This window comes from Eptesicus fuscus, chromosome 5 (assembly GCF_027574615.1).
Source record: "Eptesicus fuscus isolate TK198812 chromosome 5, DD_ASM_mEF_20220401, whole genome shotgun sequence".
NCBI lineage: Eukaryota > Metazoa > Chordata > Mammalia > Chiroptera > Vespertilionidae > Eptesicus > Eptesicus fuscus.
In genome coordinates, this window is record NC_072477.1 from 27,532,896 (window position 1) to 27,559,239 (window position 26,344).

The following is a 26,344-nucleotide window of genomic DNA, read 5'->3' on the forward strand; positions in this document are numbered from 1 at the left end:
TATTGGGGGGAGGGAGGGGGAGAGGAAGATAAGCAGGCCAATTAAGACATCTATAATAATAAAAACATAATATGCTAATTAGACCGGATGTCCTTCCAGACGACCTTCCGGACGAAGACGGAGCTGTGAGGGCCAAGGCAAGCCGCCGCAGCTGCGGGGGCCAAGCCCCTTGCACAAATTTCGTGCATCGGGCCTCTAGTTGTAATAATAATCCAGGAGAGTAGTAGCAATGGATAATAATTATGCAATTGCTTCTTGAACAATCTTAGATAAATCACTGCATTTCTCTGCATCCCTCTTCTCACTTGAGAACTGAAATTTGCCATCAGCAACAACCTTCAACTGGAAAATTTTACAAACACATCTAGGCACTGTGTACTATATGTAAAGTAAATCTAAAGACTAAGAGCAGCAACTTACTTTCATTTTTTTTTTAGCAACAACATTGGAATTATGCTTGTGCTTTATCAGTTTAACCACTGTATCTCTAAACAAGCACTCTCTGAATAAGAATGGACAGCAAGGTTAGACATAATAAAGAATTTAACTAGAGCTTATGAAGATCTATGCTACCTGCCTTTATTTCTCTCTGTGTAATCTACAGTCCCAAGAAAAAACAGAGAACTGGATACCAAGCTACTTACATCTGTTGGAAACAAAAAAAGAACAGTAGACAAGATACTTATTTCATTCTCCATTATGCCACAGAAAGCTATTTGTCTCCTAAAGTTAACTTATTTATAGAGCCTTAAGGGCAAAGACTATGTTTTATTCATCTTTATGATCTAACAGTGCCTGGTACAGAGTTTTGTACACAATTGCTGAGCGTGGTGTTAAAAAGAAAAAGAGAGAGTCTGAGGTCCCAAGAATGAGTTAACCAGGTATAGGAGGGTCCAGACAGTAACAATATCCATCAACAAAACAGCCAATGGAGACACAATAGTGAGTAAGATGATTTTCCTTTTTGAGGAGCTTGAAGCCTTGTGGAAACAAAATATTAGGAGAAGATAGAGAAAAGACACCAAGCATCTGGGATTTAACTACTAAAATTAATCATTAATGGCTACCTTTTACTGAATGTGTCAAACATTGTGCAAAGAACATTACAGACATTATCTCATTTAATCCTCACACCCCATGAGTCAGATATTATTACCCCCATTTTTCTAATGGGAAACTAAGAGTTGGAGCAAGGATAAATAACTTACTCAACGTAATAAAATTAGCAGAGAGGCTGTGCTTCAAACCAACATCTAATTCCAAAGTCAGCACCACCAGGAACCAGGGTAACAGCACTGAAGGAGTAGGAAGTAATCAAGTATAGACTATATATAGAAATGGAGCCAACTAGATTTGCTGAAAGATGAAGAGCAGTGTTTAAATTAAAGAGGTATTATAACATCTATAGACAGATGACTAAACGGATGCGATCCAATGCATCAAATGTAACTCTCCTTCTAGCCCCTATTTTCCTTCTCCAGATGCAACCAAAGGAGTTTCTTTATGAGCTTCCAGAACCAACTTATGCATATAAAAGCACCCAAACTCACTCTCCCATTTTTTCAATTTTTATTTTAAAATAACTTGAGACTCAACAGTTGCGAAAAGAGCACAGAGAGTTCCTATATGCCCTTTATCCAGCTTCTCTTAATGTTAACATCTCACATAGCCATAGTACAATTATCAAAACCAATACATTAAGATTGAGGCAAAACTAGTAACAACATTTTGCCAGTTTCAAGCAATTACAAATAGAGCTGCCATAAATATGCTTGCTCATGCCTATTGATGCTTCTGTGTGGCAGGGGTCCCCAAGACAATTCTCTGGCTCAATGATTCACCATGGAAGGACCCACAGGACTCAGAAAAGCTGTACACGCATGTGTGTGGCTTATTATAGCAGATGGACACAGACTGAAATAGTGGAGAAAAGAATAAGCAAAGTCCAGGAAAAACCAGGCACAACCTTCCTGGTTCATCCCCCAGTGGAGTTGCATGGACGTACTTAATTCTCCCAGCAATGATGTGTGACAACACAAGTGAAGTGATGTCAACCAGGAAAGCTTGCCCAAGCCCTGGTGTCCATGGTTTTTATGGGGGGGGGGGGGGGGCATTCAGAAGGCACACAGGGCCTGCATCACTGACCTCAGTTATTCAGATTCCAGTCCCCAGAGTAACATAGGTGCTCACCATAAATCACATGTTTTGCATAAACTATCGAATATAACTGGTTCTATGTGGTCCAGGGCCTCAGGCACACAAACACACACTTATTAGGCAGAATATCCCAGTGGCTGAGTTCATCTCCCAGGAGCTAGTAGAGGACCAGTCCTGAAGACAGACCTTTCTTCGGAATATGCTGGTTTCAGCACCCCAAGCCAGCTGAGCTAGTCCTTTCCTATAAAACCTGTGAATGCATTTCTGGGCTACCTCGTTCATTTTAATATTGGCACAATATTCTGTTATATGGATGTACTACCATTTATTTAGCCAATCGCCTACTCATTAACTTTTAAGTTATTTCTACCTTTTTGCTCTAGTCAACAAAAAAGCAAAGTTTTATAAATTATAAAGAGCTACAAAAAATAAAGATATAATTTTTCTAGAAGTATTATCACTGAAAGATGAATTAAAGGTTTAGTCTACTGTGTGAGTTTCAGTTACCTGAATGAATAAAGGGTAGCTTTAAAAATAATCTGAGTTTAAATGTGAGTGAATAAATAAAATGCACTGAAGAAAAAAACTTGAAGGACTTTTCTTACCTTTTATAGTGTTTGCTGTCCGGAATTAATATGAAAATTATCACAATAAACCAAAAATTACACAATTTCTGGAAAATCACACAATAGCATTACACAACAGCAAAATATAACTCTAGAGTTTTGATGGGTTATTTACATATATCTAGAGTCTAGGATTCCTATTTTACAATCAGAGAAAGTTCATTAGACTTTCATAGAAATGCAAGCCCTGAATTTTTGCTTGTGATAAGAACAAATGTCAAAAGTTGGTACATACATTCTTTTCCCTCTCACAAGTCATAAACATAAACACTCTTGGTACATATTCTTTATGTTAAAAAGATCCAAGATTTTAATTTTCCAAACACAAATCTAAAAATGATAAAATCATAACTAATGTTATCTCAATTTAAGAAATTTCTTATCTTCTGTGGAGATAATGCATGGCTAAGACTGAAAAGCCTGATAATACTAAATGTTGGTGAGGCTGAAGAAGCAGGACTCTCCCACACACTGGTAATGGGAATGCGAACACTCAGCGAACACTTGCATCTTGTAGTTCACCTACCGCAAACCCTTGCAACATATCCTCATCTTCAGATTTCCTCATCACAACTCCCACCACTGAAAGTCATGCCAACAGTAATGGGCTGATCACTTTGTAACTTTTGTAAGTGTCTAATCACTATGTTGTACACTTGAGACTAGTATAATATTGTATGCCAATAAATAAATAACTCTATTCCAGGCTCAAACTGTAAAAAGGATGAAATAATCTCAATAGAAGAATGAATTTAATAAGATGGTGACATTTACTCTAGCTATTACACTATGCTACCTTTAGAAAGTCCTTTGTTTTACATTTCCTTCTAATTATATTAATTGATATTATGTCAGTGGACTTTAATAATAATAATAAAAGAATGGTAAAGAAAAAAAGAGAGAGAAATAAAAACTTACTGGGATTGAAAATTCCTCAGCCAGATACTTCAAGGAGGCTGCTTCTCTTGCCAAGAACTTGTTCCTTTCTCTCATGTTGTCCTGAAGTTGTGTATCAAACTCCTTTCTGACCACAGAAGCAACGGAGTCAATAATCACAAGTTTAACTCCTTTCGAAATAATTTCTTCTTCTAAGGACTCAATCCTGTAAAAGCAGAATTTGTAAAATAGTAGAAAAGTTTAAGACATAATTTTAAAAAGTAGGGCATTGCAAAGGTTAACCAACTTAAAAACAAATTGTTCTTTCCTAAGTTATAGTGATGATCGCAAGTATTCAATAAACATAACTTATTTTCATATATCTCTTCTATACATATGGCATGCTTTTGGAAATAAACCAAAATGGTTTCATTCCTTAGCCTTTGATAGTGCTAAAGCTCCAATCTTAGGGTGAAATTACTTGTGGTAGCCAGTCTCCAAAATAGCCCAGAATTCATACCCTACAGAGTCTCTCCCACCTTGTACTAGGGTTGGTATGACAAAATGATGGTCCGGCATTTCTGAGAGCAGGTTATAAAAGACTACAGCTTTCACCTTGGGCTCTCTCTCACCTCTCAGCTCTCTCAGATCCCTCACTCTGGGGGAGGCTAGTTGCTGTGTTGTAAACAGCCCTGTGGAGAGGCCCATGGGGTGAGGAACAGAGGCCTCTAGCTAACATCGAGAAAGGAAGGGAGGCCTTCCAGCATCTACATGTGTGACCTTGGAATTCTTCAAGGTTCTCCAATCCCAAGTGAGCCTTAAGCTGCTAAACTTTGGGGTAATTTGTTAATGAAACAATACATAATTAATACACCACTTAGGTAATTAAATATAAAACATTTTATTGTGTTTTTTCATTTTTAAAGAAATACTTCAATTAATAGGCCATAGTGAATAAAGAATATGGAAATAATTTTATTGCTCATAAACCTAATATGTAGGGATTTTTTTCACTCAGAAACTAAAAACAAAAACAAAAATCTTCAAAGTGTTACTAAAATACTGAAATCTAAACCAGCATACCTTTGTTGAACCTCATCACAGCTGAGTTCCCGATAAAGATGAACTTTACTGCTTGTCAAAAGTAATTTTTCTTCAGTATCAAAATATCTGGGAAAACGAGATTCTGCTATCTCAATCAGTCTATGGGGGAAAAAACAGAATAAGTGAAAATAGTAAATGATATTTAAGGCCACATTGCTGAACCTCTAAATGAATTTTACTTAGGAAACTCATAAGCCACAAGGAACACTAGAATGAAAGCCTCATCAATAGAGCAGGTATAAGTAAAACGGCCTAATATACTAGTCTGGAATGTAAGCCCTGCTTTATAAGCACTAAGAGCAGTTAGCAGATGGAGCATGAGACCAGCAAGGGCTTTTAATTTGCATCTAATGCCTCTCAGGTTTATCTTTCTGGGAATAAACATGTTTTTTAATAAATGATATTCTGACTAGTAGCTATAACATATGTTTAATAAATAAGAAAAATGCATTTTCATGAATGAAATATATTTGAACAAATACATTATCATTCAAATATCAATAGGTCTCCATGTCACAGACCTAAAAGATATGTTTTGTCCATTAAAACTTAATACATACAAAATAAATGTGCCCTGGCCAGTTTGGCTCAGTGGCTGGAGCATGGGCCTGTGAACCGAAGGGTCGCAGATTCAATTTCCAGTCAAGGGCATGTACCTCCATTACAGGTCTGATCCCTGGGCCCAGTTGGGGCTCATGCTGGAGGCAACCAATCGATGTGTCTCTCTCATATCAAAATTTCTCTCTTTCTCTTTGTCTCTCTCTCTCACCTCCCGCCCTTCCACTCTCTCCAAAATCAATGGGAAAAAATACACTGAGTGGCCAGATTATGATGATCTCTAAACGCATAATAATCTGGCCACTCAGTGTGTGTGTGTGTGTGTGTGTGTGTGTGTGTGTGTGTTTATTAGAGGCCCAGTGCATGAATTCGTGCATGGGTGGGGGGTCCGGCCAGCCTGGCCAGGGGGAGGGGACATGGGCGGTTGGCCGGCCTGCTTGCTGGTCGAACTCCTGATCGAGGGGACAATTTGCATATAAGCCTTTTATTATATAGGTTATACACTGAGTGGCCAGATTATTATGCATTCAGAGATCATAATAATCTGGCCAGCCCTAACTGGTTTGGCTCAGTGGATAGAGCGTCGGCCTTCGGACTGAAGGTCCCAGGTTTGATTCTGGTCAAGGGCATGTACCTTGGTTGTGGGCACATCCCCAGTGGGGAGTGTGCAGGAGGCAGCTGATCGATGTTTCTCTCTCATTGATGTTTCTAACTCTCTATCCCTCTCCCTTCCTCTCTGTAAAAAATCAATAAAATATATATTTTTTAAAATAATAATAATCTGGCCACTCAGTGTATATCCTCGGGTAAGGATTACAAAAACAAACAAACAAAAAATGCTATCCAATAAGTCCTTGGTAGACAGAAAATTACTTTCTTCACAAACAAATGTTGTAAGTAAAAAATGATATTCTAAACACTGAATTCTGACCTCAAAGCTAGTTCTAATGCATGGGGCAGGCCAAGCATAGGAGAGTGACAATTGAAACACATGCAACTACCACCATTAATAGTACAAGACATGGAGAGCAGCACCAGAAACTTCGGATTAAAAATGTGAAAATGTAAACCTTAGAGTATAACTGTCTCCTATTTAAAATGATACTTTATCAGCCCCATACTGAACTATCATCCAAGGGTGACCGGGAAGAAGGCCTGGGAACACAAAAATGATCCTATATTTTATGTTCCATTTAAAGACACAAAGTACAAAAGGACAGTATTTTTTCATTATTAGACAGTTAATGAGTTCCAAGAAGAGGCTGAGAACTTTAAATAAACAAAATAAGTTCCTCACATATGCTATAATCAGAAATAAAAGAGAAAAATCTAAAACAGGAAGAAACATTAAAGAAATCTAGTCAATAACATTTTTAAAGCATATTTTGAACAATTTGAAAAGAAAAAAAAACATTAGGTTGAACAGGAAGAAGAAAAATTATTTTAGGAGTAAGGAATAGTACTAAAAGATGTGTAAAGAGTGAGAACAAAATGGATCAAATGATCATTCAAGAGAAGTTCCTAAGAAAGGCATAGGAATTGGGAAATTTTTTAAAAATAAGGTAAGTGATAAAAGCAAGAAGAAATAAGATGGCATTAGAAAAGGTAGAACAGGTATATTTTGAGGGTTTGGGAAATGTGTAAATATTTTTATTAGGACAATTATTTATTGAATTTAGTGCTAGTCAGAGAAATCAGCTAAAAAGCTCTGGTACTTGGAACCCACTGAATTTTAACAAGATAGAAATGACAACATCCATCTGAAACATAGAAGTTTTTCAAAATTTGGATGCCCAGCTGATTAGGAACCAGACTGAGAGTACCTAACTCATTGGCAACAAGTGAACAGCTGACAGACAGTAATTCTCTGCCTCCAACACTAGACTGGATTTCAACTAGTGGCTTAAGTGGTGAAAGGCTCTGGAACTCATTACCGCTCTTCATGCCATTAACGTCCCTCAGAAGGAAGGTGGCCATGGCATGGACATGAGCTAACTTTATTCATAGTAATGCCCCCTTCTTTCCCTGATACTTTGGTGGAGAGTGGGGTTAGGGGCAATATCACTAACACCACGAAATATAGAAACCACAGTTCTTGCTAATGATGGAATTTACTTCTGGACATTAAATATATCGGGTACTCCATTACTAGGCAATGGGAGTATTTTCTTTCTTTCCATCTTAAAAATGCACAATTTATCTAGTTTAGTAGGAAATAAACTAAAAGAGCCTTACTGACTTAAATAAACATTGGAGATGGCAGGAGGGAAATAAAATCATACAGGGTTTTTGCCAGAAGGTTTAAGTGGGATGGTGGTGGTGCCTTTAAGGTCAAGCTTAATGAGCTTAGACTAACTTAGGGTCAATAAACCTGAAAAACTTAGGAATTGTGCACAGAGATAAAAATAATAACCATAGTTACCAGACCAAACAATTGTATCAAATGGTTATTTACATACCAGTATGCTGTGATTTTCTTTAAGTTTCTCTAAGTGATTTTTTTAATTTTAGAAAAGATTTCTAAAAATATATAAATCAAAAACCAAATATAAATGCAATATTCTATATGCCTACGTTAATCATAGCAATCTCTCATGACAATCTTCATAACAAAGATCTGTTTTGTTTGGAGCAAGCAACAGAAAAGAACCCTTCTTTTGCTCCATACGTTAATTACATTAAGTTTGAAAACAATGCCATCTAGTGGACATCTTTCAAAGAATGCACTTAAGATTCATTCATTCAGCCCTAGCCAGTTTGGCTCAGTGGATAGAGCGTTGGCCTGCGGACTGAAGGGTCCCAGGTTCGATTCCAGCCAAGGGCACATGCCTGGGTAGTGGGCTCGATCCCCAGTAGCAGCCGTGCAGGAGGCAACTGATCAATGATTCTCTCTCATCATTGATGTTCTATCTCTCTATCCCTCTCTAAAATCAATAAAAATATATTTTTTAAAAAGATTCATTCATTCAACAAATATTTATTGAGGACTTACTATATGCCAGGCACTGTTCTAGTGCTAAGGATATGGCAATGAACAAAAACAAAACAAAGATTCTTTCCCTCATGGAACTTACATTCTACTGAGAGAAACAAAGAAATATAGTATAAAATACATCAGATAATAAATGCTCTAAAGAAAAGTGTACCAGTTTTAAGAGAACAGGCTGTGACAGATGGAAGGAAGCAAGTGACATTTTATGTAAAGTGGTCTGGGAAAACCTCTTTAATAAGGTGACATTTGAGCAAAGGTTTAAGGGAGACCAAAAAAAAAAAAATGAACCATGTGGCTGTCCAGTGGAACAGTGCATAGGAAGAGAGAACGATAAGTGCAAAAGCCCAGTGTAAGAAGATGCCTGGGGCATTTGAAAATAATAAGGAGGCTAACGTAGCTGAAACACAGAAAGCAAGAGGGAGAATAAAAAGAAGTAAGGTCAGAGGGCTAGCCAGGGAGCAAAACACACAAGATCCTTGGGTCCGTGGGTTTTATTTGGATTTTATTTAGTGAAAGCCTAGGACAGTGATGGCGAACCTATGACACACGTGTCAGCACTGACACGTGTAGCCATTTCTGATGACACTCAGCGGCCGCACGCTGAGGATGAAACATTTGCTGCTCCTGAGGATGAAACATTTGCTAAATAATGTTTTTTCCTCAAAGTGACACACTACCCGAGTTATGCTCAGTTTTTTGGTGAAGTCTGACACACCAAGCTCAAAAGGTTGCCCATCACTGGCCTAGGAGCAGGACAGACATAGCCTGACTTCTTTTCTTTTTAAAGAAGCACTCTAAATACAAATGAAGAAGAGGCTGTAGATGGGCCAGGGTGCAAGTAAGATCAGCAAGTGCAGTAGTCCAGATGGGGTCTTCAACTAGAGACTAGCTCACGTGATTAGAAGTAACTGAACCCAAGATCTAGTTCAAAAGAGAAGCTGAGTGGATTTCTGGACTAACTGGTCAGCATCTGGAAGAACGGAATTCACCACTCACTGAAGTGGAGAACAATGGATTCGAATCAAGGTTTCTGTTATTAGTTCCCTGTTACTTCACAGCTCTTGTATAAGTGGAAAGTTAAAAGCTTTAGCCCTAGCCAGTTTGGCTCAGTGGATAGAGCATTGGCCTGCGGACTGAAGGGTTCACACTCGATTCCAGTCAAGGGCACACACCTGTTACAGGCTCCTCCCTAGCCCAGGCCCTGGTCGGGGTACAAACCAATAGATGTGTTTCTCTCACATTGATATTTCTCTGTCTTTCCCTTTCTCTTCCACTCTTTCTAAAAATCAATGAAAAAATATCCTCGGGTGAGGATTAAAAAAAAATAATAAAAATAATTTTTTTAAGTTTTATATTAGTGACCACATGCCAACTTGAAATAAAACATATTCTTAATGTAAAAAAAAAAGTCCTTTTAACGTGCTAAAATACAAGTTCATGGTTTTTAAAAGCTTCTTGTACCTATGTAATATTTTCCTGTTCATTAATTTAATATGTACTTGCTCAGCATTGTGAGATGACTAAACATGTGAATCTATTAGTACCTTACAGATTCCAGCAGATTCCAAAGTTCTGTTTTAGTAATAATAAGTACATGAAACTAATTTCCATCTTCTATCCTAGGAACTCTTCAAGATCTCCCTTCCTACTAATTCACCTAGATCCACAAATGATAAGGCAGCTGAAGTTGGACTAGGGAGAACCTAGCCAGACTCATGAAACCATCTAAAAAAAATGGTAAGGGAATTTATCTCCCCTATTTACCTCTGACTCCAAGATCCTGAATTTGTACCAACTAGCAAATAAGTGACTAAGACCACACTAGTACTGCCTTCAAAATCAGCCAAAGTCATGGCTGGCCACTACCCCTCTATGCCTCACTCTTGATACACTGAATCAGAAAGAGTGACACTTTACATAGTCTGGCAGGAATTAAAGGGGAGAAGAAACCAAGATGGCGGCATAGGTTAAACACCTAACCTGCAGCCGGGCACAACAATTTCAAAAATACAACTAGAGGTCAGAACGGACATCGTCCAGAACCACAGGAAAGTTGGTGGACTGAAATGCCCACAGCTGGGGGGAAGGAGAAGGCCACGGGGACAGTCGGGGAAGCCGTAAGTAAAAGCCTGAGGTATGGAGAAACGGGCGGAGACACGAGCACACGCGCCTGCGGGGAGGATGGAACCGGAGAGGAAGGGGCGGCTGATGACCTGGCCGGAGTTCACTGGCAGGAAGGAGATAAAGGCTCCGGAGTGCGCTGAGCGCCGGCTCCGATTGCACTGAACCCCATTCCGGGCGAAACCCTGGGAAACTCACTCACTTTCGCAACTCCGCCGCCCCCGCAGGCCGCCCGGCCCGGGACGCTGGGGACGCCGCCGCAGCGGCGGCGCCCGGAGCCTGGCGGCCTCCCAGCACCCGTCCCCGCCGCGCAGCCCCCGCGCGCCTGGTGCCGCGGGCCGCGCGCCCCGCACACCGGACGGAGGCCCGGGCGCCCTCTCCGTGCACCTCCCGGCGGCGCTAGACTTCAGTAGAGTTGACTGAATTCAAGGGATTAAGAAGTACAAATTGGGGGGACGCCGCGGCGGCGACGTCCGGAACGCGGCGATGGCGGTGCCTGGAGCTCGGCGGCCGCCCAGCGCCCGTCCCAGCCGCGCGGCCCTCGCGCGCCTGGTTCCGCGGGACGCGCGCACCGCGCACCGGACGGAGGCCCGGGCGCCCTTTCCGTGCACCTCCCGGCGGCGCTAGACTTCAGTAGAGTTGACTGAAATGAAGGGATTAAGAAGTACAAATTGGGAAGTTTGAAAAAGATGGCGGCGGAGGTTAAAGGCTGTTCTGTTGCCTCGCACCCAGCGAAATCGGAGGGGATGAGGTGTGGAGGCGCGTGGGTCTGGCTGGTGGCGGGGGAAAGGGGCTTTTGTTCCAAACCTGGGGGAGATTAGCTCTCCATCACCCTGAAATCCATCTTCTGGCGAACCCCGGGAGACCCAGATGCCTGCGGGGAGAGGCGGGACTCTTGCGGAGGTGCGCCCAGCAATCAGTGTTTGCTGCGCTGGAGTGCGGAACGAGGGGACTTAGATACGTGGAAGGCAGAAGGACCAGACTCACAGCCATCGCGGCTCGCCGCACCATGGCCTGTTGGCGCCCTGAGACCCCGCCCCGCCCTGGGACCCGCCCCGCACGTTTTGAAGACCTGCCCCGCAAGTCTTGCAGGCACACCTGCGCCCCAAGCAACGGCTTATGCATGTGGGTGGCCTGCCCTCTGGCAGCGGACCAGATGAACTGCTGTTCTAGTCGGACTGCTCCAGGGCCACTCAGACAGGAGGAAGAAACTACAGTTTTTGCTGTAATCCTTGCTGAGTGCCTAAGGCAGTAGCTGATCTACACCCCATTGGAGACCCAGAAACGAGGGCATCTAGTGGTCTGTGGGAGATGACACCAGATTTCAACCACGTGCATAAGGGACACATTCAACGGGAATATTCAGTGAGCGCCAAAGCTTTGCTGCACCAAGACCCGGCCCATAAACGTGTCTCCTGCACAGCAACTCTTCCTTTATAGACAAAGAGAGCCCCCCCAGTGACACCAACAACAATCAAGACTTAACTATACAAAGGAGGACCAAGATGGAGGCATAGGGCGGAAGCCTGATTGTTGCCTACCACAACAACTTTGAGACTACGACAAGAGAGCAGAGCAGACACCATCCAAGACCACCATAGGGCTGGCTGAGTAGATGCTCTACAACTAGAATAAAAGAGGGGTATGTGGGATGATGCTGATGCCGGTGACCCAAAGACCACACTTTAAGAACTACGGCTCAGGCGACACAAAAGAACTATGGCTCAGGCGATACAACAGCGGCCTGGAACGTGCGCGGCGCAGTTCCCCCGGCGGTCTCCGGCTGAGGGGACGGCTCCACTGGCAGCCAAGCACGGACAAACGAGCCCCTATGAGACATGGGGTGGGAGACTCCGCGCTTCCTGACCTCTGAGTCCGTCAAGAATCTCAACGCCCCGGAAGCGGCCAGGTGCGCATGCTCGGCGACCGGCCACCGATGCAGACCCAAGGGCCGACGCAGCGACGCCAGACCGGCCCACCGCCATGCACCGGGTGCACTGGAGCTTCGCCGAGCCGCCGCCCGACGAGTTCTGCAGCAGCCATACTGGAGCTCTGGAAGGATGGCCAGGGGAATTGCTGAGGGGGGATTGACCGGCAGGAATTGGGATCGGGAAGACGGGGCCCCGCTGAGACCCGGGTGCGGGCGGGGTTGCGCGCCTCTGGGCTCGGGTGTGGTCACACGCCTCTGGGTATAAGTGAGGCCTCACGTCCCTGGGTCTAGGTGAGGCCACATGCCCCTGGGTCCAGGTGAGGCCGGACTCCGGGTCCGGGTGAGGCCATGTGCCCCTGGACCCGGATGACGCTGGATCCCGTGCCCGGGCGAGGCCAAGCGCCCCTGGGTCTGGGAGAGCCCACACACCCCTGGGTCCAGGCGAGACCATGTGTCCCTGGATCCGGGTGAGGCCGCGTGCACCTAGGCCCGGGTGAGCCCAAGTGGCCCTGGGTCTGGGAGAGGCCAAACGTCCCTGGGTCCGGGTGCGACCATGTGTCCCTGGAGCCGGATGAGGCCTCGTGCACCTAGGCCCGGGTGAGGCCACGTGCCCCTGGGTCTGGGAGAGGCCAAGCGTCCCTGGGTCCGGGTGAGACCATGTGTCCCTGGATCCGGGTGAGGCCTCGTGCACCTAGGCCCGGGTGAGCCCAAGTGGCCCTGGGTCTGGAAGAGGCCAAGCGTCCCTGGGTCCGGGTGAGACCATGCGTCCCTGGATCCGGGTGAGGCCTCGTGCACCTAGGCCCGGGTGAGGCCACGTGCCCCTGGGTCTGGGAGAGGCCAAGCGTCCCTGGGTCCGGGTGAGACCATGCGTCCCTGGATCCGGATGAGGCCTCGTGCACCTAGGCCCGGGTGAGCCCAAGTGGCCCTGGGTCTGGGAGAGGCCAAGCGTCCCTGGGTCCGGGTGAGACCATGTGTCCCAAGATCCGGGTGAGGCCTCGAGCACCTAGGCCCGGGTGAGCCCAAGTGGCCCTGGGTCTGGGACAGGCCAAGCGTCCCTGGGTCCGGGTGAGACCATGCGTCCCTGGATCCGGATGAGGCCTCGTGCACCTAGGCCCGGGTGAGCCCAAGTGGCCCTGGGTCTGGGAGAGGCCAAGCGTCCCTGGGTCCGGGTGAGACCATGTGTCCCTGGATCCGGGTGAGGCCTCGTGCACCTAGGCCCGGGTGAGGCCACGTGCCCCTGGGTCTGGGAGAGGCCAAGCGTCCCTGGGTCCGGGTGAGACCATGCGTCCCTGGATCCGGATGAGGCCTCGTGCACCTAGGCCCGGGTGAGCCCAAGTGGCCCTGGGTCTGGGAGAGGCCAAGCGTCCCTGGGTCCGGGTGAGACCATGCGTCCCTGGATCCGGATGAGGCCTCGTGCACCTAGGCCCGGGTGAGCCCAAGTGGCCCTGGGTCTGGGAGAGGCCAAGCGTCCCTGGGTCCGGGTGAGACCATGTGTCCCAGGATCTGGGTGAGGCCTCGTGCACCTAGGCCCGGGTGAGCCCAAGTGGCCCTGGGTCTGGGAGAGGCCAAGCGTCCCTGGGTCCGGGTGAGACCATGTGTCCCTGGATCCGGGTGAGGCCTTGTGCACCTAGGCCCGGGTGAGCCCAAGTGGCCCTGGGTCTGGGAGAGGCCAAGCGTCCCTGGGTCCGGGTGAGACCATGCGTCCCTGGATCCGGATGAGGCCTCGTGCACCTAGGCCCGGGTGAGCCCAAGTGGCCCTGGGTCTGGGAGAGGCCAAGCGTCCCTGGGTCCGGGAGAGACCATGTGTCCCTGGATCCAGGTGAGGCCTTGTGCAACTAAGCCCGGGTGAGGCCACATGGCCCTGGGTCTGGGAGAGGCCAAGCGTCCCTGGGTACGGGTGAAGCCAGATCCTGGGTCCGGGTGAGGCCGTGCGCCCCTGGATCCATCCGGGTGAGGCTGGGTCCCAGGCCCGGGTGAGACCACGCGCCCCTTGGGTATGGGTGAGGCCACGTGCCCCTGAGTCCGGGTGACGCCGTGCCCCTGGGTTCGGCCGAGACCAAACCAGAGGGAGTCGGACCTCCATTACCACCATTTGTCCACCATCCAGAGCTGAGGGGTCAGTGCTGACATGTACACATAAGGAACTACTGGACATCGAAATTGGGTCTCAAAAGAACTGTTGGTCCAGGGGGAAGCTCGCTACAGATTGATTCATTTGCCTGTCAGCATAACTATTATTGCTCGTCTCACATTCAGTTCTTATTAGTATATATCTAGTGACATATGATCTCGCTCATCTAGGGGAAATGATGAACAACATAGACTGAGGAACAAGAACAGAACCAGAAGCAAGGAGGCATCGATCGGACTATCGGGCCTCAGAGGGAGGATAGGGGAGGGTAGGGGGAGGGTGGGGGGAGGGGGAGTGTTCAACCAAAGGACCTGTATGCATGCATATAAGCCTATCCAACGGTTAAGTTCAACAGGGGATTGGGGCATGCGTGGGGAGAGGGGTGGGATGGGAATGGGGGGATGAGGACAAATATGTGACACCTTAATCAATAAAGAAATTTAAAAAAAAAAAAAAGAATTAAAGGGGACTGGCTTGCCCAGCCGGTGTGGCTTAGTGGTTGAGCATCAGCCTATGAACCAGAAGGTCTCAGTTTGATTCCTGGTCAGGGCACATGCTCGGGTTATGGGCTCAATCCCCTGTGGGGGTGGGCAGGAGGCAGCCAATCAATAATTCTCTCTCATTGGTGTTTCTATCTCTCTTTCCCTCTCCCTTCCTCTCTGAAATCAATGAAGATATATTGTTAAATAAATAAATAATAAAGGGCACTGGCTTTGGGGTACCTGACACCCTCAGAAGTGACATACATACTAAGTACAACAACTCCTTCAGACCTAAGCATAGCCATGGCTTCCATACAGTACCAATACAACACATACCTCTCCTGTGTATACTTAGTTATGACTTATAATTTTACATTTTTGTGATTATTTGATTGGCTTCTTCCCCTTTTGAACTACATCTTCTTCCTAGTTTTCAAAGCTTTTCTGATTTCATGACAACTCAGAAATGTCTACTTCTACTTCATGATATTCCGATTCTATACCCTACCTCCCCATGTCCCCTTCCAGGGTCCTGGGTCCCATCTCTTCCTTCCCCATTTCCCTTAGTGTTCCTCACATGTCTATTTGTAGTACTAAGACTCAGCTTTTAAAAATATGTTTTTTAAATTGATTTTAGAGAGAGAAAGGGAGGAGAGAGAGAGAGATAGAAAAATCTATGGGCTGCTTCCTGCATGCTCTTTACTGACGTTCAAGCCCGCACCTCAGGCTGGAATCCACACAGACCTGGCTAAAATATACAGTGAAACCTCATTTCTCAAACGTCTCCCATCTTGAACAATTCGGTTCTCAACCAAATTGTTCACCAAAACTTCTCGGTTGTCAACCAAAACTTCAGTTTTCAACCTGACAACCCTTTCATGCTGATACTTCAGGAACAAAACAAATTGCTGACAACCCTGTGGTATATACTTACAAAGAATAGATACCCAAGTGATGTAAACAAAGCAAATAAACTCTAATCAAAATAATCCATTTGGAACATATCTGGTCAGGGAATATGCTTTGATTTAAATAGTATTCCTTGAGAGCAATAAGGAAGAGATGATTCACAATAACATAGTGAGAGAAAGACTCACTATACCTATAATATAACTTGACCAAGAGAACAGAATAGAATCAGTCTCCAGATGTACAAGCACTCCTGCTTATGACTATCAACTAGAGCACGGAAAGATGAGGACCAGACTTATTTTCAGGTGTGCAGAAATACACACATGACTAAATGCCTCTCTCATGGAATGTTAAAGGTCCTTTCCAAACTAAGTAAATCTTTTCTTTCCAAGCAGATACACTTACTATCAGTGTGTTCCATACTATTTCAAAGGCTAAAGTGAAATACTTGGCAATCAAAAAAATGTTTTGAAATTTGCAATTTTTCCATTCACTAATATTTTACTTCCAACTAGAAATTAGTTACAAAGCAGCTTACCTCTGTCTTTCTTATTAATTTTCCCTCTTCCCCATTTTCCACTTACATTTCTCCCTCTTCCTGAACTTCTTTCTTCCTGACTTTCTGCAAAACACACCTTATCCCAGAACCCCACTTAAACGAATAAAGGGATAGAAAAGGTAAAAGGAAACTGCTCCATCAATGGTAAAAGGACAATTCCTTTAAAACAGTATCTAAATTCTGTGTTCTCAAAAAAAAAAAAATGTCAACCTGTTTGAAAATGTTATATGCTGATATATGTTACAAAACTGAGTATTATAATGGAAAACAATAAAATCTCCTACCTTTCAGCACTAAATGCTGATTCTGTATCAATGTACACAACAGCTCCTTCTAATCCTCCCATGTTGGTGGGTAATGTGGCCAAAACACTCATCATTATACAAAATTGAGTTTTCCCACAACCTGGTGGACCTGTAATCTAAAAAAAATAATCTGTTATCACAAGCAAACTCCTTTAAGAACTTCCCACAAACACAGTACAACTAATCTGGGTTTCCAGAGATGTCCACTGTATATAATGAATTAACTTCTCGCCAATGCATCTGGGTTGGTTCTCTTGTAGTTTGAGTCTTGACTCTGAATTCTTTCTTAGCCAGAACTCAAGTACCAAGATCTGGTCTGACTCCACCGGTCTAACACCTGGTACTGTCTTGCTGCCAACAGCTGCTTAGGTCTTTTCACTCTCATAAAAGCATTAATACTTTCAGTAGAGGAATGATAATAATGAAAATAAATGAAATTATATTATCTATAATAATAAAAGTGTAGTATGCTAATTAGACCGGACGTCCTTCCAGATGACCTTCCGGACAAAGCCAGGGCTGCGAGGGAAGCCCTGGTCCCAGGTGCCTGCCGGCGGTTGGAGGGAAGCCCAGGTCCCGGGTGCCAGAGGGAAGCCAGTGCTGGCAGCTGGGGGAAGGAAGGCCTACTCTTGCACAATTTCATGCATCGGGCCTCTAGTTTTTTAAATATTGATTTAAATATTTTGTAATTCAGTGATTGAAATGTCAGGACCTAAGTTCTGCTTATTTCAGTACTTAATTGTAATGGCTATATAGTAGGGAAGGGCTTGATTGCAAATTTGCAAGGGCTGAAATTAAAGTAGTATGTCATTTTTGTACTTACTAAGCCAGTATTTTCATTTTTCAATAAATTCCATTAGTTAGTTCTTGTTGAATTTGGCTAATAAATGTCTGTCTTCCCTCCTATCAATGTTCTTACAAAGTAATCAAAAGATATTGCATTTTTAACAATTGGTTTAGAAATCAACTGAAACTATTTGGAAGCTTTTCAACAGTATAAAAAATATTGTTATAAGTTTTTTACAGTGTGCAGATGGCAAAGTTTTCATTAGACACACATATCTCTGACAACAAAAATCACATTACAAAAGAAACATTTCCAAGCAATGACTTAAAAAACAGTCTCTCTGCATTTTAATCTCTATCTTTAAAAAGGCTATTACTATCTCACTTATTGTTGAAACATCACTTTTACTTTGAAGGGATGGAGTAAGAGTGTTCCATTGGTTGGTTGGTCGGTTGGTTTTTAATCTGCTATGAAGCATGTAATGTAGCCACTGGTCATAAGAAAAGGTCGGCAAATTTGACATATCTTTTCATTTAAAAAAAAAATTTTTTCTTTGTCCATCTTTAAATTCAACAACTCTTTTACAATCTTTGCTGGGAGATAACCAAAGAAGCTCTCGTAATGCAAATGAACTTCATGGTCACTCCCCATCTCATTACAGAGTACTATAGAAATTCCATGCTTTTCCAGTCAGGTTTATATAAAATTAGCAACACTGGTATCATTTTCAAGCATTTGTCACACATCTGACATCCAGATAAAAGTTAAATTTCGTTATTTTTCAGGTTTACTTAGTAGGTTAAAACATTTCAACATTAATAATTTTTAGCTTCAGATAGTTTAGCTCCAAATTCTAGCAGCCAAACCACAAAATTTCAAGTTGTGTTCTGTTCCCAGGTTCAGCTCCAATGTGGTTAGAGAGAGAGAACATGCCAAACCAGAATAGTCTAAGTTATTTGCTTCTTGGAAACTCAGAATGAATACAACGTTTACACACAGAAGACACCAGTAAAATACAATTAGCTTCAGATAGTGAGAGCCTGCGTTTCAACCTGCCTGAGAAATGTAAAAGAACTGAGAGGAAATAACCAGTTGTGAAGACCATCAAATACCAAATACAAAGTATTAACAATTGCTTTAATAATTGATTTATTCATTGGTTTAAAGAGGAAAGAGAATTATTCCCAAGAAGTCTAATTGTACTAAAGTAAAAATGAAGCCTCATCATTTTAATTTTAACTGAGATTAAACGGTTGAGATGAACGTGAAACCAGACCTGTTAGGGCCTAAACTCTTAGCCATATTCGTTCTTCCCACATTCAAGATGGGGGCAGCCTAAAGCCCAATACTTTACAGAAGACAATTTAAGGACTGCCTGGTTCTGATCTGAGAAAGAAGCATATGGAAACTTTTTTTTTTAATGGCCACCCCAAATCCCCAGCGTCTAACTATTTGTCTCCATTTGCTCTACAATTTTATAGAAATATGATTAGGTCTTCAGACCTACAGAATTCATTTTAAAAATAACGAACTCTCTAAATCTTAAAACAAACAAAAAGCTCAGAAAGGCCAGGTAGCACTTTGCCTTGTAAAAGAAACATTGATCTTAAATTACTTTACACCAACATGTGGAAGATTTTATATCTTGGGTTTTCTCCACCAGTCCCTCTTATTTCATATTGACAACTGCTGTTTTTGGAGTAAATTGGGAAGGGAGGGGAAAAGAGAAGGCAGGGGAATAAATCCGAAAACAAGGCAAGAGGACATGGAAATGACAAGGGCCCCAAGTTTCATATCTAAAAAAAAAAAAAAAAAAGAACAGTATCAACGGTTATAATCATTCATTTGACACTCAATTAACATGTGCCATATGAAAGACGCTACAAAACCTTCGTGGAGAAAGTTGTCAAATCAGTGAGTAAGTGAAAAATTGGGGACTATACTCCAATCAACAACATATGCTAAACTCCTGCAGACGCCTGATTATCCTGCCGCTCAAAACGCTACAGCCAAGGAGCGCCAATTAGAAATCTCTCCTAGCGTTCCTGCTGCTGCTACTGTTGTACGCAGAGCTGGCCTGACCCTTCCTGCAGCTGAGGGAGACGAGACCCACCTTGACCGGCCTGCAGACCTATGAGCAAGAAAAGCAAACTCTGCTGTTGCTGTAAGAGTGTAAGCAACCAAAATTGGCCAACAAAACAATTATGTCTTACACTTCGCTGTTTATGCATTTCTTTTACGTGTCTGGCCCTTGTAGGCATTTGAGTTTACAACCCCTGTGACCCTATAGGCCGCAGCTCACTCTGCCGAAGAGAAAGAAAAAGAACTGTCACATTTAACCGTTTGGAGGGAAGATTAGGATGCCAAAATAGGACTCTGGCCTCTTGCCTCTACCTTTTTGGGACAGGATAGTCATTTCCAAAGCAAAACTGCCTCACTCAAGGACTCCAGGTCTCCTGCAGTCACGAACAAAGCGAGTAATGTAGAAATGTGCTACAGTGTTTCTTATTACTTAGAGCAAGGATCTAATCATGACTCAAATGCTATAAAGATTTGGCAGTGCTTCCCGGGTTTACTTTCCCAGAGGGACTCTTGAACTAAGATACATAGATGTTACATCTCTTTTTGCTAACTTGAGCTTGGGCCAGTTCTCTAGTCCTGTAATCTCTGGGTTACAATACGAAAATACCTTTTTTGATGGTCCCTTTAAACACAGTCTTAAATTTACCTAATCACATTAGCATCTTTGTTAGGCATTCTCAGGAGGGGTGATACTAACCCAAGGGTGAAACTTGGTTTTGATATACATTCAGTACATCAACTAATATACAGTATATGTGTAGTATTCAAATCTCATGGCATGGCGGGATGATTAAGGGGGAAAAGTCTATAAAGCTCCTTAGGGGGCAATAATGAAAAAAGGATTGAGAAACATGGGTCTGATCTCTATTATTCTCATATGGCAAAGCCACCACCACATGGTGTGATCTCCACAGAATGCAAACTTTTAAAGTTTAAACTTGAAACATGTCTTTGCTACCAATATTCAGTTATAACAGACGCAGAATTATCTGCTCATATATTCCTCTGCGGCTTCTGCTTTTGGTCTGTAACTGAATATACACAGATTCGGTGACGTTCTCATAAATCAAAACTGATGATAAATAAATCAGGGAATTTTGACGTTAGAGTCAGGAAGGAGCAGCCATACAAATGACAGCAGAATATTTCCAGATTTTTCTTCCTCCCTCAGTCATCTCCAGGCCCAGTCTAAGCTGACTCAACCAGCTGCCTTATCCCTCACGTCCACCGGATCTACCTTCTGCCTGATGTCTGGGACTCTAGGCTCCACCTCTTAACCAGAAACAAAGAGTGTGCAATGCAATTCATTAGACAACTTCTCCATTGCTATGTAACAAATTACCACAATCTTAACAGCTTAAAGCAACACCCATTTATTATCTCACAGTTCTGTAGGTTAGCAGTCCTGATGGGCTGGCCTGGGTTCTCCGCTCAGTCTCCCAAGGCCAAAATCAAAATGTCAGCTGAGCTAGGATTCTCTGTGGAGGTTGGGAGGAGAGGGGAGGATAGGGTGTAGAATCACCTTCCAAGCTCATTCAGGTCATTGGCAAAATCCACTTCTCTGCAGATGTGGGTCTGAGCATCTTGTGTCCGTTTTGGCTGTCATTTTACGGCTGCTTACTGAGCCTAGAGGCCACCTACATTCCTTCTCACATGGCCCCTTCCACCTTCATGTTTTGGATCCTCATGTTTTGAATCTTTCTGGCTTCCCCCTCTTCTTTAGCCAGAGAACACTCACTGCTCTTAAGGGCTCATGGGCTGAGACTGGGAGAATCTCCCTATCTTAGAGTCAACTGTGACATATAACAGACCATAACTGTGGGAGCAATATCTCATCACATTCACAGGTTACAGGGATCACAGCAGAACATCTGTAGGACATTTTCGAAATTCTGCCTACCACAAAATCTCAAGGAAGAGAGAGGCAATAAATTAAACACACACACATATACACATACATGCATACATCTATAATAATAAAAGCATAATATGCTAATTAGATCAGACCTCCTTCCAGACGACCTTCTGTTTGAAGCTGGGGCTACACGGGCCGAGGCAAGACGCTGCAGCTGGGAGGGCTGAGGCAAGCTGCGACCAACCGACCAACCAGTGGGCGGTGGGGGGTGGGCAGGGCCCGGGTCCCAGGTGCCTGCTGGCGGCCCGAGGGAAGCCAGGGTGCAGGTGCCAGAGGGAAGCCGGTGCCAGCAGCCAGGGGAAGGAAGGCCTACTCTTGCATGAATTTTGTGCATCGGGCCTCTAGTACATATATAAACACACAAACACGTGTATAGGGATAGCCAGCCTCTAAGAAGGACCCTGTGATCCCCCACCCTCCCACATTGTATGGGACATGCCTGTGTGAGCAGCAGAACACAGCAGAAGTGATGGTCTACAACTTCAAGGCTAAGCCCTAAAAGACAGTGCCGTTTCTAGTTTGTTCTCGGAGACCACCTACTCTAGGGAAAGTCAGATGCCACGTCAGGAAGACACTCAAGCAGCCCCGTGGAGAGGTTCATGTGGCCAATAACGAGTCCCCCTGCTGACAATCAGCACCGACTCCCCAGCCACTTAAGGAAGCCATCTCGAAAGCATCTCCCCCAGCGCCAGCCAAGTTTTGAGAGAGCGGGGGCTTCAGCCAGTATCTTGACCGTAACCTCATGAGACTGTAACAGGAAACACCTGACTAAGCCGCTCCTGAATTCCTGACTCACAGAAACTGTGAGAGAAATATTTATTGTTGTTTTTAGGCACTGAGCTTTGAAATGATTTGTTAAACAGCAATACATAACAAAAATAATATATAGATATATAGATACAGAGACATTAGAGATATACAACTTTAAAAACATATAATAAAAACACTCCTAAAGTAAAAGAATTACTGGTATTCATTGGAAAATTAATTAAGTAGAAAAATCATATTCTTTAAATGTGCTATTTTGATGATTTGAAAAAACAAATGGTATATACTGTAAAATAAATACTATAGCTGAAACCGGTTTGGCTCGGTGGATAGAGCGTCGTCCTGCGGACTGAAGGGTCCCAGGTTTGATTCCGGTCAAGGGCATGTACCTTGGTTGCGGGCACATCCCCTGTGGGAGGTGTGCAGGAGGCAGCTGATCGATGTCTCTCTCTCTCATCGATGTTTCTAACTCTCTATCCCTCTCCCTTCCTCTCTGTAAAAAATCAATAAAATATATAAATAAATAAATAAATAAATACTATACCCTGCAATAGCAATAACATTAGAAGTTCCTAAAGTTTAGGTTATTCAAAGATCAAAGGGGGAAGTATAAGAGAGGCAGCAGAAAGCAAGCATTATAGTAAACAAGCACTATATACTAAGTGTACCGGTTAATAATGAGGATTTTTTTCAATAGATGGAGTTACACATATGTTGATATATATGTGATTTTATATGTATGCTATTTTGTTGTATTGACAACAAGCTTCAAAACTTCACATGTCAAATTTTCTGAAGGTGTTAACATCATAGATATTTTTACGCTTAAAAATGTCGAATTTCATACCAAAAAAAGAGCATTTGCGGGAAGTTTTAATTCATTTTGAAGAAAAGTGCTGCTGAAAGTTATCATATACTTTGGGAAGCTTATGGTGAATATGCTCTATCTCAAGATACTTGTGAACGCTGTTTTAAACGCTTTAAAAGTGATTATTTTGACGTGAAAGACAAAGAATGTCCAGGTCAACCAAAAAAGTTTGAAGACCAACAATTACAAGCATTATTGGATAAAGATGCATATCGTGCGAAGAAATGGAAAACTGGGTCTCTGAATGGTTTGCCTCAAAACAAAAGTTCTATTGGGATGGTATCCACAAATTACCTGAAAGATGGGGAAATGTGTAGCTAGCGATGGACATTTCTTTGAATAAAGCACTTTTGATGTTTCTCTTGAAATTATCGTGTTTTCTTTGATTACAAAATCCACTATTATTAACCGGTACACCTAGTAGATACCCTAGATAGGGGCCAGATAGGGACATTTTAGGCTTTGTAGACCATGAGGTCTCTGTCACAACTAACTCAACTCTGCCTTATAGTCACAGACAAAATGTAAACAAATGAGCATAGCTATGTTCCAATAAAACTTTATTTACAAAAACAGGCAGTGAGCCAGGTCTGACCACTGAGCAGTAAGTAGTTCGCCAATCACTGCCTTACAGAAATATCTGTACGGGTGATCCAGGAGACAAGTGCAAGGTTCACAGAACTTGTTTACATTAGGAGCAAACGGGAAGCAATCCAAATGTTCACTCACAAGAGAAGGAATAAATGAATTGTAGCATATTTTCAAAATGGAATATGATACAGCAGTGAATTATACTCTTGCTACCTGCAACAACATGGATAAAACTTAGAAAACAATACTAAGTTAAAGAAGGAGAGAGAAGAGATATGATATGATTTAACCACAGATATATGACTTCATAGAGCTCAAAAATAACCAAAACTAAGTAAAATGTTATATCTCTAATGTATATAGGTGGTAAAGGTAAAGGAAACTACAGGGGGGGAATAGAGAATGGCAGAAATTCAGGATGGAGGTTATCTCCCAACAGAAGGCCAAAGATCAGGGAGGAGTCCACAGCTAGTTTCAATGGTTTAGGTATTGTTCTGCTTCTTATATTCGCTCATGAGCTCCAGGAGTTCACAACTTACACATGCAGGATACACTTAAATCTGTATACATAAAATAAATATTTTGTTTTTTAATAAAAAGTAAACAGAAATACTCCTAGATTCAGCTGAAAACTCCCAAGAAGATGGAAGGGGCTGCCTTTGGCTGAAACAAAAATTAGAGAATTTTCCACTAATAAATAGTCAGAGATTTCTATTCCAATTCAGCCCAGCAGATCATGAAAAAGAAAAACACTTAAAAATAGCTTGTAACTATGGCTTGGATTCAGAAAGAATTGATAAAAACTGAGTGAAATGTATTGAAAATTATTCTAAAACTTAAGAAACAAGAAGTAGTTATTGGTTAATCTTCCTTACATCAATTTTTTGTTATTTAAATAAGTTTATAACTGTGGATCACTATTGTCCTAAACTTCTTCAAGCAAAAGTCCAACTAAATCACAAAAAGGTTAAATAAAATAGAATTCTGGCACCATCTGGTGGCGGTACTCTGCAACAGCAGGTTCTAATTTTATTTTTTTAAAGGTTACTTCACTCATTCATTTACCAACTATCTAATAGGCAAATACTGGGCATAGTACACACACCTTTTTTAATCCTTCCTGAAAGACAGGAAATAAGATATAGTTTTGTATCTAAAACAGGGTTTTAGATCTTCAAGGAAAAAAATTTACAGTTAAATGTATGACTATCGGAATGTAAGAGTCCTCCTGTTTAGAAGTCTGCTTAAAGTATCTACGCCCCTGGAACTCTCAGGTAAGAAGTCCCTCAGGAGTGTATTGGTAAACATAGTCTATCAATTCACCACATCAGGACCAGTGAGCAAACCAATGCAGCTTTCAAGGAAAAGAACTGGTTTTTAAATGTCTTCAGATCCTTTCTTGACACTTCTTCCTTCAAAGGTAGAGCCTAATTTCCCTTTCCTTGAACTTGGGCTGGACTTACTGACTCACTTCTAATGAAGACAATGTGGCAGAAGTAATGATGTGTAACTGCCACAGTCAAATCATCAAAGGCATGGCCACTTGCATCTTGCCTTCTTTTGGATCATCCATCCTGTTGCCCTCAAATCAGCCCTCATGTCATGAGAAGGCTCAAGCAGCCTGGGAAGGAACTGTGACCTCCTGTGAACACAGCACCAACTTCCCAGTCCTGAGTAAGTCCCCTTGGAAACAGCCGCCAGCCCCATCAAGCCTCCAGACACTGCGATCCTCGCCAAGGTCACCAAGCTAAGCCATTCCCAAAGAAACAAAACCAGTAAGCGCTCTTTGTTGTTTGAGCCACTTAGTTTTGAGATAATTTGTTATGCAACAGTATATAACTAAGATCTATCACTTCCTGCAACCAAATTCTATCCTCAACAGGAAATAAATATAGCTCATTTCAGTTTAACACTGTAATTTTCCCACATGTCAATAAAATTTCAAATTTTCTTTCCTAATACACTAAGTTAGTGATTCTTTTTTTAATTCCTCCAAATTGTTTAATATTATTTCATAATATTCATCTCTTTCCAAGTTAATTCAAACGAACAGCAACCAAAGCAGACCAGTCAGTCAATAAGGATTTTTTTTTTTTAACATCTTGTTGCAGAGCAACTATACTAGACACCGAGTAGAAAACCATGTCCTGGGTGTTTATAATTTAATTCAGATTAATATTCAAGGAAGAATGTGTTTTCTTAACTAAAGTTTTTCCCCTGCTCTGAAAGTAATAGTTTAATGAAAGAAGGCTCGTAAAGTGTCTCCTTTACCTCTGTGAGGGATCCGCAAGCTACACCGCCATGCAGGGCTTCATCCAAAGCAGAAAGAGTTGTAGGTAAGAATGCTGGCGAGACAGCAGCAGACCTCTGTGCCTTTATCTCAAAAGCCTGAACAAGAAAAAGATTAAGTTCTTTTCAACCTCCATATCTACTCAAAAACATAAACCAACTCCAAACCTCAAACTGTAGCAGTTAGAATGCCAATTCCATCTTTTTATCCTCTATTATTTGTTTGTTTGACAAATATTTACTCTTTGCCAGGGACTAGGCTAGATGATAGGGATATGATTTAGCAGACAG

At 42.9% G+C, this 26,344-nt stretch overlaps 1 protein-coding gene across 1 annotated transcript in view; it reads right to left on the reverse strand.

Moving 5' to 3' along the window:
* The window catches only part of RAD51B (RAD51 paralog B), a 518,469-nt gene that overhangs the window by 483,008 nt on the left and 9,117 nt on the right, over positions 1-26,344 (reverse strand). Inside the window, exons 4-7 of the mRNA XM_054715968.1 lie at positions 26,036-26,152; positions 16,733-16,869; positions 4,743-4,862; positions 3,702-3,885 (exon numbers count right to left, since the gene is read on the reverse strand). Coding sequence (XP_054571943.1) covers positions 3,702-3,885; positions 4,743-4,862; positions 16,733-16,869; positions 26,036-26,152 — 558 coding nt within the window. The remainder of the gene's footprint in view (positions 1-3,701; positions 3,886-4,742; positions 4,863-16,732; positions 16,870-26,035; positions 26,153-26,344) is intronic.